The 19848-nt window shown below is 54.2% G+C and overlaps 1 protein-coding gene across 5 annotated transcripts in view; it reads right to left on the bottom strand.

The window, feature by feature from the left end:
* COL18A1 (collagen type XVIII alpha 1 chain) overlaps positions 1–19848 on the bottom strand; it is a 78950-nt gene that overhangs the window by 33966 nt on the left and 25136 nt on the right. For 2 of the 5 annotated variants that reach the window (XM_054579182.1, XM_054579194.1), the window contains exons 1-2: positions 13956–14640; positions 2924–3468 (exon numbers count right to left, since the gene is read on the bottom strand). In XM_054579182.1, coding sequence (XP_054435157.1) covers positions 2924–3468; positions 13956–14640 — 1230 coding nt within the window. Of the gene's footprint in view, positions 1–2923; positions 3469–13211; positions 14641–19848 lie in introns of those variants that run through there. The other 3 variants (XM_054579188.1, XM_054579203.1, XM_054579174.1) reach the window with 2 other exon arrangements.

The following is a 19848-nucleotide window of genomic DNA, read 5'->3' as shown; positions in this document are numbered from 1 at the left end:
TGTGTGACAGCATCTGGCTGCCTTGAGGTTGCAGCCCGTGGGGTCACGCTGGGCATGTTCCTCCATTACAAATACTTTCCCCCTCCTTCATCCCCCTGGAGTCAGGGCATTGCCTGGCAGCTGCAGTGCTGTGTCTGGGTTATATCTGTGTATATCACCTGCCATGCGTGACGGGGTTCCACGCATCTGTCTCGAAGAGGGGTGCCAGGTGGAGAAGGGTTAGTTAGCATGACCTCAGAGGCCCCAGCGCCCCCTTGGTCAGGAGTGGCGGATCTGGTGCCACTGGGCTTGGGGGCCACGGCAGGAGGAGGACTGTGGGGGTCGGGCATGCTCACACTTTCTCTGCCTGCTCTGCACCATCCTCAGCATCAAGCCTGTGGCCCCAGCCCGGATGGCCAGTGGGCCAGCTCTTGGCTTCAGTGGGTCAAACACTCATTTATGTAATGCAGCCAACAAAATCATATGGGAGGAACAGTGAGGTGACAATGTCCGCATTCCTCACTGAACAAAAGGAGAGAACGTGGGATGTGCCAGGAACAGGACAGGCCTGGCTCTACATGCCTGCAGGCTATGGACAAAGGTCCAAGGGACTTGTGGAGGGTTCGTCTGACAAACCGGACACTGAGACCGAGAGAGAACCGCAAACAGAAACCCCGGGCTAAGAGAAAGGTGGCTTCACAAAGATAGAAGCAAACAGGGAATGAAGGAAATGGGGACACTTTCCACAAAGAGGAAGGACATCAAGAAAAGGTGACCACAGAGCATTTGAAATGATAAAGAAAGGAGAGGTACAATAAACACTGAACAAGAGTCGGCAGTAAATGTTAATAAGCAAAACACTGTAATATATGTCATTGGAATAAATAACTTCCCAGGGATATTTATAACCAAATTCGACAAGAAAAATAAACTGGAAAAGACCAATGAGGTTCCAGAATTTTCTGACAGGAGGAAACAATAAAGGTTCTGTAAGGACCCACAGGGACTGGTCTGGGGGGATGCCCAGTTTTCTCCCAGCACCCTGAGCTCTAGTTCCTGTCAAACCGTATAAATCACATGACTTGAGTGAGCCTTTCTGAAGAATCTCAATTCAGAAAGCCTGAAAAACTTTGTACTAAACCAGTCTGCACCAGAGAGCAGGCCACTCCTTTCACCTAGCTGGAATCTGACCAGACACCCACACAGAAAACTCCTGACACTTCTAGTCTGCGGGGAGTGGGAGCCAGACCACATTAGATTCAGCTGGATGTAACACAGGGAGGTCAGCTGGAAGAGGAGTCACAGCCCAGATCCAAACAGCAGCCTTGAGCAGCCCCACTTCTGCCTTTCTAACCCTCAAAGATTTTGTTGGGATGGTCCATGCCATGGGCGTCTTCTCCAGGACAGATTTAACCACATAAACGCTTCAAATAACCCAATGGTTTAAAAAAAATGCAAGGTAAGAAAGGCAAATGACAAACTTGGAAATAAAATTTGCAGCACACAAAATGAAGGATTGGTTTCTTTCATATGTAAAGAATTTGTAAAAATCAACAGGAAATGTTTGAACTCATCAAAACAAAAATGCAAAGAACACAGGTTAGTCACAAAAGAAATACAAATAGCCTATAAACACGTGAAAAAAATTTAACGTCTGTCTTCACTAGCAACCAAGAAATGCAAATTACAACATGCACATGCAGTGTGCCTCGGTATCCAACTGGCAGCTGTGTTTTGCAACAATCACATGTGGCCCTCGCAAGGTCTGGCAGAGGAAGCCTCTGGTGTCCTCACTGCAGGATGATGTCCTCCCTTAGCACCCTGAGCTCTGGGCAGCCCCTTTCCCCATCAGCACACGGGCAGCTTTTCTGTTAAACTGTCAAAGACATATGGAACAATGGCATACTTTTCCATCTAGAAATGCCGGAGAGGTCACACAACAAACTGCCAGTAAACACAGCCTCTCCCTGGATGTGAGGGCTCTCTGTGACTCCTTCCAGTTAATCATGTTTGAGGATCAAAATGAAAACACAAAGAGGCCCAGTTTGGTATCAAAGTCCTGCTGGCTCCCAGACCCCATGGGTGAAAGTTTCTGCCAAAGGTGAAAGGCCAGCTTTCAGAACCCGAATTACCAGGACTTAGAACAACTTTAATCAAGCAGTTTTTGTCTGGGCAATAATTAACTTTCTGTCCCCCGAAGACATATCCCCTGTTAGCACACACAGGGACCCCTGTCTGGGGTGTGCCAGCTGCAGACTGGCTGTAATGTTAGAATTGAATCGGGACCGCCAAGAGTCCCCATGCAGTGTTTCCAGGAGGCAGGGTTCCACCTAAAGGTTCCAAGTAGAGGGGATGAGGGCCCAGGAGAAAGACCCCCAACCCAGGCTCTACAGTCTGCCTCCCCTGCAATGAAGGCCGAGGTTAGGCCCAGAGGGAGGGGGCTTCCCTGGTGGGGGACACAGTGGAGACAGCCACCTGCCCAGTGCTGCTGGGGATGTCTCGCCCACATTGCTCTGAGTGGGCAGCTAAGCAGTTTGGTAAAGTAGTAACAGCATAAGTGATGGTGGCACTGGATGTGGAGCCCTGGCCTAACCCAGAGGGTATGCAGCCTTCACGGGGTGCAGCCCACCTCACAAAGGGCCTGCGCCCACTTCCACCCTCCGCTGTTGCCATCTTGAAATTCTTAATTATGAATCAAGGGGCCCATTGCTTGCACTGTGCACAGGTGGTAGCAGAAGCTGGCATCCAGTCAGAAAGGTGGTCCCTAGGCTGCAAGGGGGCCAGAGCACCAGGGAGTAAAAGACACGCAGGGTCCAAGCAGACCAAGGAACTCCGGGGCCTGAAGTCAGGTGGGGGCTACTGGCCATCGCCCCTTGTCTGAGTGGCCAGGCCCACACCCCTGAGCAGCGCGGGTCCAGCCCACAAGCAGTAGCCATAGAGTTACCTGGAACTTGTCGGGGTCTGCTCCTCCGCCCTGAGCCACGAAGAGGCCGGAGCCAGGCTCCAGCTCCAGGCCTCGCGGAGATCGCACCAAAGGCACTGACTGGACCTCCTTGCAGTCCACAAAGAGTGTCACGGTGTCACCATCCACACTAAGTGCAAAGCGTGTCCACTGGCCAACAAAGGCAGGCAGGCGAAAGCTGGCGGCCATGTGCGTCTGGGCCTCCCCAGGCTCCGTGTACAGGAACTGGATGTGCTGGTGGCCGTCGCTCACTCCCGACAGCTTCACGCCCACTGAGATCACTGCCTGGGCCGCATTCGTGATGGCAAACAGCACCCCTGCGCCCTTGGTGGCTGGCCGCACGTGGAAAAGCAGCGAGAAGTCACGGAAGAATGGGCTGGGGAAGTGGTACTGGGCAACCTGGCCACTATTGGCATCTGAGCCGAAGATGTAGGCCGGTCCCACGTCGGGGTCGTCAATTTGGGTGATCTGTGGGGGCGGGGGCTCCCCGAGCAGCTGGAGGAGCCCCACCTCTGTGTTCACTTTCTCTGTGAAGAGGAGAAAGACACCTTGTGAGGCTGCGTGAAGAGCACAAAGGGGAAACCAAGTCACGCGCAGGGCACCAACCCTGCTCCTCTGGATTGCGGAATGCGGACGGACACCCCATCTTATCCAGACACGTGTCAGGCCAGGACATGGTGGCCACAAGCCACTGCACCATCCCCTCAACCAGCTTACAGGCTCAAGGGGGATGGGGCAGCGCAGGAAGCATCCCAAACCAGCATGGCAGGAGGGAAGCAAGGGCACAGCGGGCAGGGGGCGGGATGAGGGGCTGCCAAGGAGTCTGCTGCAGGGGCTGGGCTTTCTCTGCTCACCCGCAGCCCTGCTCTGCACCCTGCGCGCACCCACATCACCAACCCCCAACCTCAGACCCTACCCCCACTCATCATCCCCACCGCGCGCTGGGGCCCACAGGGACAATGCAGAGCATGGGCAATCGCATCACTCACTCCCTTATAAACAAGGAAAAGAGAGCTGCACGGCAGGGTGTCCCCGGCAGCTTTATTCTCATCAGGAACCATCCTGAAAACAAACTCCTAGGAAGGCAGAAAATGAGAGCCGGCTGTGTCTCCTAGAGGACCTGGCTTAGCTTGATCGGGTCCTGAGGTTTCCATGTCTCTGTTGACACTCAATACAGCAAATCGTGCCCAGCCCCCAGTCGGTCGGGGTTTACGAGGTGTGACGGCCTGGCTGAGGCTGTTGTACGGGGCCTCTGGGAGGTGGGGACTTTCCTCCTCTTCCCCTATGTCCACACTGGGGTGTCCTGGAGAGCAGCCACGTGGCAGGGCAGTGGGGTGGGGGGCACCAGCAGGAGGTCGGCTCTCTCAACCCACCGGCGTTCACGCTGCCGTGGCCCCACCGGCCTCGCCTCCCTCTGGAACACCCGGGCGAGGCTCCTCTACCCTTTTCCTTCCCTCCGCTCAGGAGCCCACGATCAGAACAGCTCACGTGTGTCTTCCTCCTTAGGCCATCAGTGTCACGGAGCAGGAGTCCTAACCGATACCCCGCCATTAGAAGACCCCTCAGCTGCATGAGCCCAGGTTGGGGACACAGCCGCGGTGCCAGGTTCTCTCCCCTCATTTTTTGGCCATCCAGAAGGGACCAGAGGCCCTGCTGTCCACAATGCTGGCCCTTGGTCTGAGTGGGGCAGGACCTGACCGTGTGCCTGGAGCTGCGCAAGCCCTCGGGTGCCGTATGGAGGAGGCTGCTTCCTGGGAGCATGGGGGCCACTAGTAGCTGGGACTGATGCGCTAGGGGCCAGGAGTGCTGAGCGCTGGAGCGAGGAGCGCAGGGCTACCCTCCATGCAGGAAGGGTGGTCCCTGCCGGACACAGGAGAGGGGCAGACACCAACTCAAGGAAAGACCGATGCATCCGTAACTTCCCATAGATCCAATTTGCCAGGGGAGCCTGGACTCCATGGGGAAGTTGTCCAAAAGCCCTGACCCAAGGCCTTTCCTCTCAAGACCACCCCACCAACGGTCTGGGTGGGGTCTACCTCCAAAGTGTCAGTCATAGAGAGGCGGCGCGCTTCTGGGAGGGGGCTGTGCTGTGTGGGTGTCCTGAGCAAGGCTGTAGTGAGCAAGCGCGGGTGCGTGTGAGTGTCTGAGTGTGGCAGGGAGTCTGCGAGTGTGTGTGTTTCTGTGTGAGGGGCACCGGGGGGTCCAGCTCACCAGCAGGGCCAGGCTGGCCTGGGGCTTCCTGGAATAGAGAGGGAAGAAATGTTGAACCTTAATTTTCTAAGGCAAGTTGGCTTTCAAGAGTCCCTGAGAACAAATATGGAGACAGGAGAGCGAGCCGTCACAGGGGGACGAGCACTGCGGGTACCTGCCAGGGCTGCTTCCCCGGGGTCAGCCGTGTGGCTCTGCGTGGTCTTGACTTCCTGCCATGAGGGCAGCACTGCCAGCCGTCCGGGGCTCCCCTTGGCCTCACCCACATGTCCCCGGCAGGTAAGACCCCCGATGCAGACAGAAAGTGGGGGACAGCCAGGCACAACACAGACAGCAGCCTCAGTGGCCTGGCCTCTGTGCCTGCTGAGGGCAAAGGGCCCCCAAAGAGAGTAGGGGACCTTATAGGAAGACCCTGCCCTGCGGGAGGTGAGTGGCCTCTCCCTGCTCAAAGACAGACTGCTGTCCACCAGGACAACAATTGCTGTGATGGTCCCTTTGTATCAGAAGTACCCGGGGCCTGAATGTCTACTCAGGGAGATGTTTAAGATTGGGAAACAGGACTCCGACCAGCTTGGGTGCCAGAGGTCATGGTGCCCTGTCCTAGCTGACCCCAAAGTTAAGCACGGGTATGCTCTACCACCACCCTGCCTCACATGGAGCTAGGAAATTTCCAAAGTAATTAAGAATGTAAGATGCAGCAGCTGTCGACTTTCTGGGCTGCCAGACAGCAGCATATTACACGGGTAGCCCTAGGGACCCCAGAGATGCATGAGCAGCTCCTTCCCCAAATTCTTCCATTTCCTTTCTGTGAAATTCCTCAGGTTCCCATTGGGGCAAGACTTGAATGCCATGACCCTAAGATCACTGGCCGGTTGTCCGGTTCCAGGCCCTGTGAACATGAAGGGAGGATGGGGCCACCTCCGTGCAGAGCTTTTAGCAGCTGCTGAGCTGAAGGCGTGGCCCAAGGCACTGACTCTGCTATCTTGAGCAGGAAACCAACATCTCTCCAAAAAACGAAAATCCATTCCACGCTGCACTCTGAAAGCTCAGAGGAATGCCTTCCCAGAATGCAGTGTCCTGGAATGTGGTAAGTGACACCTTTGGCAAGCTGGGACCCGTCTGGTGGCCCACCCCACACTCCCCTCAGATCAAGAAATCAGAGAACTTGCCTAGTTGCAGACAGTTTTCCGGTGAGCAAACAGGTCAGCCACAACCAAGTTTATCCCAGGTATGCAAGGCTAGTTCAACATTTGAAATCAATTAACATAATCCACCACATCAAGGCTAATGAAAAAAAATCACAAGGTCATATTGAAATTGCAGAAAAACCATTTGACAAAATCTAATGCACATTCTTAATAAAAACTGTAAGCGAACTAGGAATAGAGCAGTATTTCCTCCACTTGATACAGAATATCTATCTATAAAAACCCTACAGCTAACATCACACTTAATGGTGAGAAACTAGAATCTTTCCCGCTAAGATCAGGTACTAATCAAGAATGTCCCCTCTCTCTACTTCTTTTCAACATCATACTGTAAGCCCTAGCTAATGAAATAATACTAGCAAAGGACATAAAACTACACAGGCTGGGAAGAAAGAAATAACAATGTCTGTTTGCAGATGATATAATTGTCTATGTAGAAAATTCAAAAGAATTAACACCAACAGCAACAAACCCACCTCCTGGAGATAATAAGTGATATAGCAAGGTTGCACGATACAAGATGAATATACAAAGGTTAAGCACTTTTCCATATACCAGCAGTGAACAAGTGGAACTTAAAATTAAAAACAGAATACTATTTACAGAATACCAAAAGTAAATGCTTAGATATAAGTCAAACAAAATATGTACAAGATCTACGACGAAAACTAAAACTCTGATGGAAGAAATCAAAGAACTAAATAAACGTAGAGACAGTCCATGTTCATGGTTCAGAAGATTCAATATTGTCAAGATGTAAGTTCTTCCCAACCAACTGGATCTATAGATTCAGTGTAATCTCAATCAAAATCCCAGCTAGTTATTTTGTGACTATCAACAAACTGATTCTAGTGTATACATGCAGAGGAAAAGACCCAGAATAACCAACACGATATTGATGGAGAACAAAGTTGGGGGACTGACACTATCTAACTCCGAGACTTACTCTGAGCCTGCAGGAGTCAAGGCAGTGTGGTATTCTTGAAACAACAAGTGATCAATGGAGCAGAACAGAGAACTCAGGAACAGATCCACATAAATAGAGTCAACTGATCTTTGACAAAGGAGTAGAGGCAATACAATGAAGTAAAGATCTTTTTGACAACGATGCTGAAACTGCTGAACCTCAATGTGCAAAAAATTAAATCTAGACAGAACTCATACGTACTGCAGAAGTTAATCAAAGTGGATAACGGATCTAAATGTAAAATACAAAACTATAAAAACGCCCAGAAGGTAACACGGAAAAAACTCTTAATGACCTCGCGTAAGGCAATGACCTTTCAGATACAATACCAAAGGCTCAATTTGAGAAAAAGTATTATTGATAAGGTGGACTTCATTTAATTTGAGATTAGAAACTTATGTTATGCGAAAGGCACATTAAGAAAAAGAGAATACAAGCCACAGACTGGAAGAAAATATTTTTAAAACACGTATCTGATGAAAGAAGTTACATTCAAAATATACAAGAATACTCAAAACTCAACAATAAGAAAACAAACAATCCAAACAACTCAATTAAAAAAATGGGTCTATGATCTTCACCCCAAAGATGTAAATATGGCAAATAAGCATATGAAAAGACGCTCCACATCACACTCCCCAGGGAAATGCAAATTAAATCAATGGAGGTACCACCTCACACCTATTAGAATGGCCAAAATCTGGACCACTGACAGCCCAGTGCCAGCGTCCATGTGGCGCCACAGGAACACTCAGTGACTGCTGATAGGAATACAACATGGTGCAGCCACACTGGTTTCTTACAAAACTAAACACATCCTTACCCTACAATCCAGCAATCACACTCTTTCGTATTTACCCAAAGGACTTGAAACCTTATTTCCACGCAAAAACCTGCACACAAATGTTTATAGAAGCTTTATTCAACATTGTCCAAGCTTGGAAGCAACCAAGGTGTCTTTCAATAGGTGAATGAATAAACTGTGGAGCATGTAGACAATGGAATATTAATCAATGATAAAAATAAATGAGATATGAAGCCATAAAACAACATAGAGGAAACGTTAATGGATATTAAGTGAAAAAAACAGTTTTAAAAGCTACATAATATATTATTCCAACTCTATGACATTCTGGAAAAGGTAAAACTGGGAGACAGTAAAAAGTTCAGTGTTTGGCAATGAAGGATTTTTAGGACAGTGAGACTACTCTGTAAAATACTGTAAAGATGAACACATGTCATTATACATTTGTCCAAACCCATAGAACATACAACATGGAGAGTTAATCCTAATGTAAACTATGGACCTGGATGAGGGTCATTGATTTTAACAAACGTGCCATCTGTCTGGTGGGGATGTGGGGAAGGGGCAGAGGCCTAAGGGAAATCTCTGTAGCTTCCCCTCAATTTTGCTATGAACCTAAATCGGCTCTAAAAATAAATTATTTTAAAAATATCAGGCAAATGATATCAGAAAGCAAGCAAATATTGCAACATCAATATCAGATAAAACAGAATTTAAGTTGAAAGCCTTTAAGTGGGGCAAGGGGATGATGATACTTTTCATGCACCAGTGACACATGATGGGCCTGATACCACCCACATGCACAGGGAGACGGTGTCCCCTATACACACAGTGAATGGCTGTCGGGGCAGGGGGAGAGGAGTTCGCGCTGAGAATGCGGACCCAGAGAGAGCTGCTTGCCCCACTCTCCTGTTAGCATAGAGCACAGCCTCCTAAAGAGGCTCTGAACCCCAGAGTGAAGAGCACTCCACACCTGTCGCTTTATTACCTTCAGTAGCAATTACAGAGTCAAGTGTCTGGGGCGGGTGAAGAGCCTGGCCTCAAGGTCGAGGACAACAATCATCTCAGGGGACATCTAAGATGGTAACACTTGACTGAAACACTAATAAGCGTGACAAGCAAATGGAGGCAACCCCTGTCCCTGAATGGGGACACCATGGACATGGTGATACGATCATAATGTCCAAATATGACTTCAACGCCACCCACAAAGGCCTCAGTGGATGATTTCTCATGATCTAAAAGCGAAAAAAAATGCCCACGGAGGTCCGATAAGTCTTTGAAGAAAGTTGTGAACTCCTAGAACACGGGGCCCAACATGCTGTCACGCACCGCCCACGTCAGGGCCCACAGGGAGTGCTTGGCCAGGGTGCAAGTTATAAAGACGTAAATGGACATGAAGCCAACAGACTGGGAGGATGAGCAGGGCCATTGTCGCATCGTCGGGTAGGGAGAGAAGCCGGAGGCAGCTACCAGCCTGCCACTGAGGAGGGGCATGGAGAAAACACCAGAACCACCCAGAACAGGGGCGTCTCCCTCTACTGACACAGGGGGATGTCGCAGACACGTTAAGGAAAAGAGAAAACTCCAGGTACACAGAACACGATCCCGTGTATGCCAATGAGAATCAAGAGCACATACACATGTGCATGCATGTGAGCACGTGTGTGAGCATGCACATGCCAGGGCAGGCTGGGTGACCCCAGAGATTTCCTCACTGCAACATCTGGAACCTGTGACTGCTTCTTCACACAGCAAATGAGACTTTGCCAATGTGGTGATGGTGATGGTCCTTGAAATGGGGAGGTATTCCTACATCTAACCACGTACACCCTTAAAGCAGAGAACCTCCCCGGCAGGGACAGAGTGAGTCGTGATGAGGCACAAAGAGAGCCAGAGATGGCAGCATGAGACGGACCTGGCTGACCTTGCTGGCTTTGAAGGCAGAGGCGGGGCCGTGGGCCAAGGTATACGGGTGGCCTCCTGAGGCTGGGCCGGGTGGGAACAGAATCCCCTGCAGCCTGGGGAGGATCCCACCTGAGACACTTTTCATTGGAGCCCAGTGGGAAGATCTCTAACTTCCAACCCCTGGGAGTTAAGGTAACACAACTGCATGGTTGTCAGCTGCTAAGTTTGTGTGATCATTTGTCACAGCAGCCCCAGGAAACTCCTGCACATGCATCGAGGCCAATATTCGGAGAGGACAAAGGATGCCCCATTCTGGCCATGAGGGGGCATGGGTTGTGTTCAGCCCTCTCTTGTGTAGCTTGGATCTTGATGACAGTGTGTCCACAGCTGGTTCTGGGACAAAGATCTGACACGGGAGAGCAGCAGTGAGGGCAAGATGAGGGGAGAGTGGCCCTGGGGGGGTGAGAGCAGGGGATGAGGCCGCCCCGCCCCCCAGGACCAGGGGCTGCTGCTCTGCACACTCCCTCCCCCTCAGGACCAAAGACGCAGTTCTGCTGAACTTGCCCACAGCCTCCTGCTCCCCATGCCCCCCCCCCCCGTCTCTCTGGCCTGAGCTCCCTCCTTGCTCAAGGGGGCAATCCTGGTACTGGCCCGCCCAGGGTGGACAGAGTATGGACGTAGGACCTACTCCTGTCTTCCCCAGGGTAGGAGCCTCACTTGCTTTTCTCTGTGGCCCAAGGGACAAGCTCACAGACGGCAAGACCCCATACCAGGTGAGCGGACCGACGGCCAGCTCCAGCACCAGCCCGGGGCTCCCAGGGAGGCCTTCTCCCTCCTGACCACCTCCCCAAGCCCCAGCCCCTGGCTTGACTGTCCCCCAGCCCCTCTCCCACCCGCCCTCCCTGAGGGGGCAGAGAGGAAGCAAAAACAGGGGAGGCCCTTCAGATGGTTGGCAGAGCTACAGCCTCAGGCTGGCATGTGTGGGACCAGGTGACCCATCCAGGCCCCCCTGGCCCACCAAGAGGGGAGTGGGGGCCGTCTGCGCCTGGATCCCTGCAGGGAACACTCAAGAGGAGAGATGGGGAAGGTGGTGTGGTGGCCACACCACGGGCAGTTCTGGACAGATCCTGGGAAGGAAGCAGCTGCCTGGCTTGGGTCTCCCCGTCCCCCACGGCCCAAGGACCTCACTAGGCCAGCGACGGCTGTTACATCCCAGTGCTCCCCACTCACCAGGATCCCTCACAGAGGGAAATATTCACCAACACAGGAGAGGGGCTGGGGCCTTCCTGGTCCTTTCTCTCCCCAGCAGGTGGTGGATGGTCCCTACTAAAAGGCCTAAGAGGGCCCTGACTGGCCTGGCGCAGTGGGCTGGGCGTTGTCTGGCAGTCAGGGCCCACACCTGTGTTTCAGGCCCGGTCCCCAGGTGGGGGCATGCGGGAGGCAGCTGATCCATGTTTCTCTCTCACACTGATGTTTCTTTCCCTCTTTCTCCCTCCGTTCCCCTTTCTCTAAAAATAAATAATAAAAAAAGGGAGAAAACGCCCGTGGGACCCTCCCCAGCCAGGCCACCCCCAAGAGGGCCCCTGGTGAGATGAACACCGGAAGCCTGCGGGGGTGTGAGTGAGCAGTGAGCGCTGATGGGAGGATCCGCAGACCCTGCTCGGGACACGGCCTCCCTCCCAGGCTGGGGGCCCTGCCAGCAGTGCAGATGTCCAGTCAGAAGTCCCCATTTGGCTACTCGGCTGACCAAACCAGCTGCAGTTAGAGAGTCCACACCCCACACCCCCGTGTGGCTGACCCCTCCCCTGGCAAAGGAGGCCCAGCAGCAGGTCTGGTGTATTCAGGCCCAGCGCCAGCCCCGAGGAGGAGGAGGGGGCTGTGGGGAGCTGCCAGGTTCCTCTACAGGGAACCAGGGCAGGACACCCCCTGCGGAGCGACCCCTGGGGGCCCAATGTTCGGATGTTCCAGGCACTGCGTGTGGGTGGGACGTGGGAACATGCAGCTCACTGTGGCCCCTGAACCCCCCCGACCTCAAGACCCACCAACACAGAGGGGCGGCCACAGGGCCTTCAGCTCTGCACACACCACGCACCGGGCCTCCCAGAGCAGGCCCTGAATGGGCTGTCCCTCTGTCGGACATCCTTCTGGCCACTCCCGCTCGGGGCAGGGCTCGGCCTCCCTGTCAGCAGCCGCCGTCCTCCCTCGGGCCAGCCCCTGGTGTGCCCCTTCCTTGGGGTTGGGCACCACCCGTCATCAGCGCTCATTCCTGCCTGGTCGGGGCCTGGGCGCTAACAGCCCCCCTTGCTTCACCCCCGGCTTGGCACAGTGCTGCCAGGGAGTCACCCACACATTCCTCAAGGGCTCAGCAAGGGGACACCCTCCTCGAGGTCCAGTGCAGCCACCCCACCCCCATTGGCAGTGACTGCAGGGATGGATGAGTGGTCAAGGCTGCTCCCCACAGGGAGGGAAGGGGTGGGGACAGGCACAGCCCAGCCCGACCTGGGTGGGGCCAAGGCTGGTAAGGACAGCCAGGGAGGGGCCAAGCCCCACCGGGGGCACAAAGGGAGCTGGGGGCCTGGAAGGCTGCAGCTGCCTTCCCCGCTCCCAGGCCAGAGGGGCAGAGAGACTGCTCTGGCGCTCACGGACCCAGGCATGGGTGGCTTCGCATGAGCTCCGCAGGCTCACTGACCGCTGGCACGGCTGCAGCCTCTCAGACTTCAGAGAAGCACGTCCTCCCTCCCTGTGGCATCCACCCCTGCAGCCCCCGCTGCCCTGTCAGCCTGGGGCTATGGAAAGGACGTCAGACACCAGAAGCAGGTGGGAATCCTGGCTCCCTCGGCATATCCTGTGGCCGCTCTGTGCCTCAGTTTCCCCTCCGTGGCGAGGGGTGTCTCAGAGGACTAAATAAACTACAACGCTTGGGCAGGGGCTGCTCCCCATGCCCCTGCCATTACGGTGCACGGGACCTAAGGTTGGATGCAGACCTCTCCAGACCTCAGTCTGTCCCCTGCAAAGGAGGCATGGCACTCCCCCGCCTCCGGACAGGCACCTGACCATAAAAGCCAACACCAGGGGGCATGGGGTAAAGGTGCCGGGCCAGGTTCACACCAGCCCTGGCCGGGGTCGCAGGAAAGGGCAGAAAGGAAACGGAGAGGTCGGCGGGCCGGCCGTTACCTGCAGCCGGCCCAATGAACACACAGTACCCGTCTTCCTGGGCTGGGAGCGAGGCACAGGTGACCGGCAGCCTGCCCCCATCCAAGTGGCTCCAGCACGCATCCTCCAGGACCTCGCAGAACTGGCGGCAGGGTGGCAGGGCAGGCAGGGGGCCAGTGTCACAGGGTGGGGCCATCAGCAGGCAGAAGAACCAGGCGAGGAAGTGGTGGCAGTGCGACCGGAGGAGGCCCTCCCAGGCCTGAGCGGCCACCAGCACCTCCTCTCCGCTCGAGTGGTGGAGGTGGTTGGGCAGCCAGGAGCGCCTGATGCCCAGGCTGCCGCACACCGGCAGGGAGGGCGGCAGGGGCAGGCAGCGGCTGGCGGCGTGGCGGGCAGGCTGCACTGCAGGGGTCAGCTGGTGGGACCCGAGCAATGCGAAGACATTAGGAAGACCAGGCCCCACGGAATTAGCCACGTGAGAAACCCAAGCACCGCTGTCCCCAGTTAAAGCTGAGGGTAAGATCTGAGACAGATTGGCAGAGGGGTCAGGGAAGAGAGCCGAGGGGGCCGTGTGTGTGCCCAAGGAACCCGTCACCAGGGGAAGCAGAAGTGGCGTGCGCTTGAGGATGTCAGGGTGTTGGTGCTGCTGGTCAGGACGGGCTGCCACGGGCAAGAGTCCTTTGCCATCCAGGTCCGGGGGCCAACCTGGGGAGTGCAGGCTTCCCCAGGGAAGGGCCCTGCCCGGCATGGAGGAGAGAGGTCTACCTGAGGACTTCGGTGGCACCGAGGGCTTGCTGAGCAGCGCCCAGGGCCTGTCCAGGGAGGGTGGTGGCTGGGTGGGCGTTGGCAGGCTGCCGGCCTCAGTCTTCTTGGTGTCCGGAGAGTTCAGAGCCCCACTGGTCAGCCAGAGTGCGGTCCCATTCTCCTGGGGGGCGCTGGAGGGCCCGGGGAGGGTGAGGGGGTCTGTGGGGGTCACAGGTGCTGGCATCTCCATCTCGGAAGCACTCTCAGTGGGGGTGCTATGATCCCATAGCTGGACGAAGCTCCGGATGCCCATGGCCACATTCAGGATCTTGGCACCGACGCCAGCGATGTTCTCCTCCTTCGTGTCTGGGCTCGCCGTGGAGGCAGTAGAGGCAGTAGAGGCAGGAGGGGAAGTGGAGGCTTTGCCCTGGCCACTTTCCAGCCCCTCCAGCGGCGGCTCAGGGCTGGCGGAAGCTGTCCCCTGCTCAGCGGGACCGTCCTGAGGGGCCGTGTGTGTGGTGATGCCCTCTGTGGGCTGCACGGGTGGGCTGCCCGGGGGCACGGAGACGGACGACGTTGTGGACTCATTCGTCTTAGTGGGCAACCACAGCCAGTTCAGCAGATCAGCCCAGGCGGCAGCGAAGCAGCAGGTGAGCAGCAGCAGCTGCAGCGGCCGGCCGAGGCGGCCGCTGGGGTCGGGAGCCATCAGGGCTGTGTGCACCACGGAGAGGAGGGCGGGCGGGCGTCTGCCGTCCGGGAGGTGGGGCCAGCCCGGCTCCCGCCCAGCCCGCCCACGGCTCGCAGCCAGCTACCCCATTCATGTCTGCAAGCCGTTCTTTCTTCTACCCTTTCACTCTCACAGAAGAGAAAAGGACAGAACCCCTAAATCAAGGTGACAGGCACTCTAAAGACCTTCTCATGCCTCCTTAAAGCAGCCTCAGACTCCAAGAGGCCAAGGGGACTTTAAGCACATTCAGTGGAATTCTCAGCTTCCTGGGCTGTGAGCTGGAGAGGCCTCGCCGCCCCTCGCCAGACTGCTGCCGATTTCTGCGCTGGCCAGTGTGAGAATGGGGCTCCGGGCCAGCGCCCTGATCCCCAGGGCAGCTTCTGGAAGGACCCTCTGCCTGGCCCTGTAGCCTGGGCTCCCTCCACGGAGCCCAGCTCCAAAGAAGACGCCTGGCACAGCCCCGTCGGGGTGCCTGCTCTGGGCAGGGCTGGGAACCACAGGACACCGAGGTGGCGGCCCCCGTCCCTGCTTGCCCACCACCCTCTGCACGCAGAGCCACTGCAGCCCCCAGCCCCGCTAGACCACCACTCTCAGAGCTGCCACAGCTGAGAGTAGCCAGGGAAGCCTGGCCTGGGGCCACTGCCCTGCTGTAATACCGAAACTTGTTGCAAGGGCAACTCTTCTGTTGGAACTGTTGCTTCTGAGACATTCCACATCCAAGGAGGACCCGGGAGGGACTTGGGCTCCCGCCTGCTTAGAGATGCTGCTCCTCAGCCTGCCGCCCTCCCACCCCCTGCAGACACCGACCTGTCCTTGCCCCATCCCACCAGAGACTGCGCCCTGGGCTGAAGCACTGGTGACACATGGCCCTTTGTAACACTCCAGGCTCCTTTCTCCATTGGTTAGAAAGGCTATCCCAGGGGCTGATCCTGCTTATACCGCTTTCATCAGCCCTTTTCAGAGTCCTGCAGGGGTTTCTAAGTTAATTCTCGAGAACTACTCGAGAGGGACCAAACACAGCAGCAGTGAGTGTCGACACTGAGGGAAAGGAAGCCTGGGCAGCCTGAATGGAGAATGATGTTGCCACCGGCAGCAGTTCCACACAGAAGTCCTCTCCTGCCACCTCCATCGCCCAGATCTCAGTCTGTTTGGTGGAGCGGGACCTGCGAGGTCACCCAAGGCCATGGGACGGGGCTGGTGAGGGAGCCCTGCCCACAGCCTGGATGCCAGCCCAGTGTGGGGCTCAGTCCTGCCTTCTCTCAGTTCTGTCCTCACCAGGCACCTCTCCCAGCCCCTGTCTCGGGCAGGGACGGGACCTGGGCCTTGACTGCTACTGCTCTGGAGGGGCGTGAGCCCAGCCACGTGCAGCTGAACAGTTCCCATTGTGTCCCGACTCCTTCCTCTGATAAAACCTCAGATAACATTTTCTTTGGCCAAGACACTAAAAGCATGCTGGCATGAGGCTGTAAGTCCCACCAGTGCCTGCTTTGGGGCCTCTTCGAACTTATTGCATGTGCTGGTGTCTGACTTTGATTACAACTGACACCCTCCCGATGCCGCCAGGCTGACCCCGATGCCCAGCACCTTCCCTCTGCGCTGCCTGGGCCTGGGCAGCAGCAGGAGTGCAGACGCTGCCCTGGGGATCGGGGTGCTGGCTCGGAGCCCCGTTCCCACACGCGCCAGCACAGGGGTCAGCGGCAGCCCGGTGAGGGGCGGCGAGGCCTCCTCTCCCAACTCACAGCCCAACTCACAGCCCAAGGACCCCTGGTCGGACGAAAACCACTCCAAGCTCTTTCCCAACAGGGCTGTCCGTCAAGCAGACATGCCGCAGCCCACCAGGTATGGCGCCAAGTGCTCCGCCTCCAGTCTGTGAGCCTGTGCCTGGTGTGGCCTGCAAATAAAGAAACTGAGGCATGGAGACCAGAGCCCTGGGTACAGAACCCAAAAGAGGAGAGCTGGAGTGGGATTACACACACACATTCACACATGCAGTTGCCACCTCCACAGTCCACACTAGGTCCCGCGCGTGCTCTGCACACCAGCTGTCCGCCCCTCTGCCTGAGTCCCTCCATTAATCACCCTGTCTTCTCCAGGTTGTGCTGAGGGTCTCAGCCCACCCCCCCACCCCACCCTGCAGGCTGTGTTCAGCTGCGAGAACAGCTCTGTTGAAACAGCCCTGAAGTCGCATCCCCAGCTGTCCCTAGCTCAAAACACTGAGGATTCGATCAATGAGTGCTAGCCAAAGGTCAGGGCTCAGTTGCCTGGAATCAGCACTCACGTTTCAGGACAGCTGAGCACCATGTTCCCCTCTTGACAGGAGGGGGCATCCCATATGCAAACATCGTGTCTTGATGAGGGCTTGTAACCAACATTAATCCCCACAGTGCTCAGAATTCTTAGAAATGCCCAGAGAATAGCGTCCTTGAAAAGTCACGGCCATTAATGTGATTTTATGCCTTAAGCGTCTTTGGAAAATCTCAGGACAGAAATTCCAGCGGCCCTTCCCCTTCTCCTGTGTGGATGGAAGAGGGAGCTCTGAGCTCATCTGTGGCAGAGCCTGACACCCCATTGGCAGGGGCAGGGGAGCTGCCCCCTTGTCAGTCCAATGGCCCTGGGCACTCAGTTACTCCCTGGGGTCTCTGGCTCAACTCCCCGTATCCAGGCAGGGCTGGAAATGAGGAGCTGAGGAGATGCGCTGCAGAGGGGGGACAGGAGCTGCCGCCCGGGTGGGGGACGGGCTATCTAGGAGGGCAACCACAGCCCCACCACCCTGAGCCAACCCTGCGACCCAGCAGGGCACCTCTCTGTGCTAATACTCCAGACCACGCCCCTCCTGCCCTCCTCTGGAGCCACTGCCACTTGCAAGTGTTTGCAGAGCATCACAAGCCTGCAGAGCTATCTGGTGACTGTCACAAGCAGCTGGAGGAAGGCACCCCACATCTGCCTGAGGGCTCTGGGATCTTATCAAACAGGGAGGGAGATTTGAATTAGAGACTGGTAAACCGCACTGTGAGTCATGGGGTGGCTGCCGATTTCATGGGGTTCTGCGAGCATCCTTGGAACAAAGCAACCAAACATTCGCTGTGTCTATTGGGGGGGGGTTGCTGACCCCCAGCAAAGCGCCTTTCTTCCCCGCACACAGAGACCTCCTGTCCTGCCCGAAAGGCCCTCTTCTCCACAGCTCGCGGCCCTAGCCCACCGACACTGCCCACCTTCTATCCACGCCATGGTTCTCCATGCATATGCATCTGTGTGCATCTGTGTGAAGATGTGAGCCTCTATGTGCACATGTGTGCATGCCCACATCTGTGTGTGTCCCTTTATGTGCATGTTTATCTGTGAGCACATGTGTGGTGTGTTTTCTGTGTGCATATACATGCGTATTGTCTGTGTCTGCACACTTCCACACACTTCCATGCAGAAGGCTTTCTTGGGATTTCCAGGTGCCTGGGAGGTCCCAGGTCCAACATGGGAAGTTGTGCCAGGCTGGGTCTGAGGGTCACCCCTGCGCCTTCCCAGCTGTACTGCATGTGCTCTGGGGAGGGGCATGAGGACTTTGTACATGGAAGGTGAGCACACATCTCCATCTGCAGGGCTCCTACATTGAATGACCCCCAAATCCACAACCTCCTAAGTGCTTCTGAGCCCTCTCAGCTCCCACAGGCTGGGTGTGCTGACCCGTTTTTCACGTGCCCACCTTGGTCCTGTGTCCAGGGTATGGGGGCACCACCCTCACTTCACCAGCAAGAGTGTTAGGTGTGGGCTTTTATCAAGTTGGGAAAGTTCCCTTCTATTCCTATTTTGCTGAATTATTTTTTTAATCGTGAAAAGATACTGAATTTTGTCAAATCCCTTTTCTGTGCCTACTGAAATGATCATGCGGTTTTTCTGTTTTATTCTATCGGTATGATATATCACATCAATTTCCAGATGTTAAACCAGCCTTGCATTCCTGGGACCATAATGCATAACTACTCTTCTATGTTGCTGGATTTGGTTTGCTAGTATTTAAAGATTTTTGTGTCCACATTCACAAGAGATATTGGTCTTTAGTTTTAAATCAATCTCTTCACTTGTTATGATCTATTCAAATGGTCTATTTCTTACTGAGTTTCAATAGTTCATATCTTTCTATGAATTTGCCAATTAAAGGTACCTAATTTGTTAACACATCTATACAATTGTTCATAGTAATGGGTTAGAACATTGTTTGGGTTTAGAATAAAGGTGAAGGACTCACACTTTCCAATATTAAAACTTACTATAAAGCTAAATAACCAAGACAGTGTGGTTCTGGCACAAGTACAGACATACAGATCAGTGGGATAGAGTGGAGAGTTCTGAAAGAAACTCATACTTCTGTGGTCAAAGGATTTTTGACATAAGTGCCAAAATAATTCAGTGGGGAAGTAATAGTCTTTCAACAAGCGTGCTGGGACAATAAGATTGCCACAGGCAAAACAATGAAGTTAGACCCTTATCTCACACTGTACACAAAAATTAAATTAAAATAGATCAAAGACCCAGATGTAAGAGCTAAAACTATAAAATGCTTAGAAGAAAACATAGGAATAAATCTTCATGATCTTGGATTTGGCAAAGAATTTTTACATTTGACACAAAGTGCCTAAGCAACAAAGAAAAAAAGATAAATTAGACTTCATAAAAATTTAAGTTTTGTGCTTCAAAGGAACACATCAGGAAAGTGAAAAGATAGCCCACAGCTGGGAGAATACAAGTATGTTTGGAAATCATATATCTGATAAAGGACTTGGATCTAGAATATATGAAGAACTCCTACAATTAATTAACAATAAAAAGACAAACAATGCAATTAAAAAGCCGGCAAAAAAAATCTGAACAGACATTTCTCCAAGAAAGACACACAAAGAGCCAAAAAGCGCATGAAAAAATGCTTAGCATCGCTAGTCATTAGGGAAATGCAAGTGAAAACCACAAGGTGATGCACCTCACACCCACTAGGACAGGCCAGAATCAAAAAGCCAGATAATAACAAGTGTTGGTGAGGTTGTGAGATGTCAGAACTCTCACACCCTGCGGGTGACAATGCAAAATGGACAGCCCCTTAGGAAAATAGTCTGGCTGTTCCTCCAACTGTTTTATGTCCCAGAAATTCCACTCTGGGTATATACCTAAGAGATGAAAACATGCCCACACACACAAAAT

Source organism: Pteronotus mesoamericanus, unplaced genomic scaffold, assembly GCF_021234165.1.
Source record: "Pteronotus mesoamericanus isolate MK-2021 breed Mesoamerican mustached bat unplaced genomic scaffold, CSHL_Meso_final contig_116, whole genome shotgun sequence".
Taxonomy (NCBI): Eukaryota; Metazoa; Chordata; class Mammalia; order Chiroptera; family Mormoopidae; genus Pteronotus; species Pteronotus mesoamericanus.
This window is presented reverse-complemented; position numbering and strand designations above follow the sequence as displayed.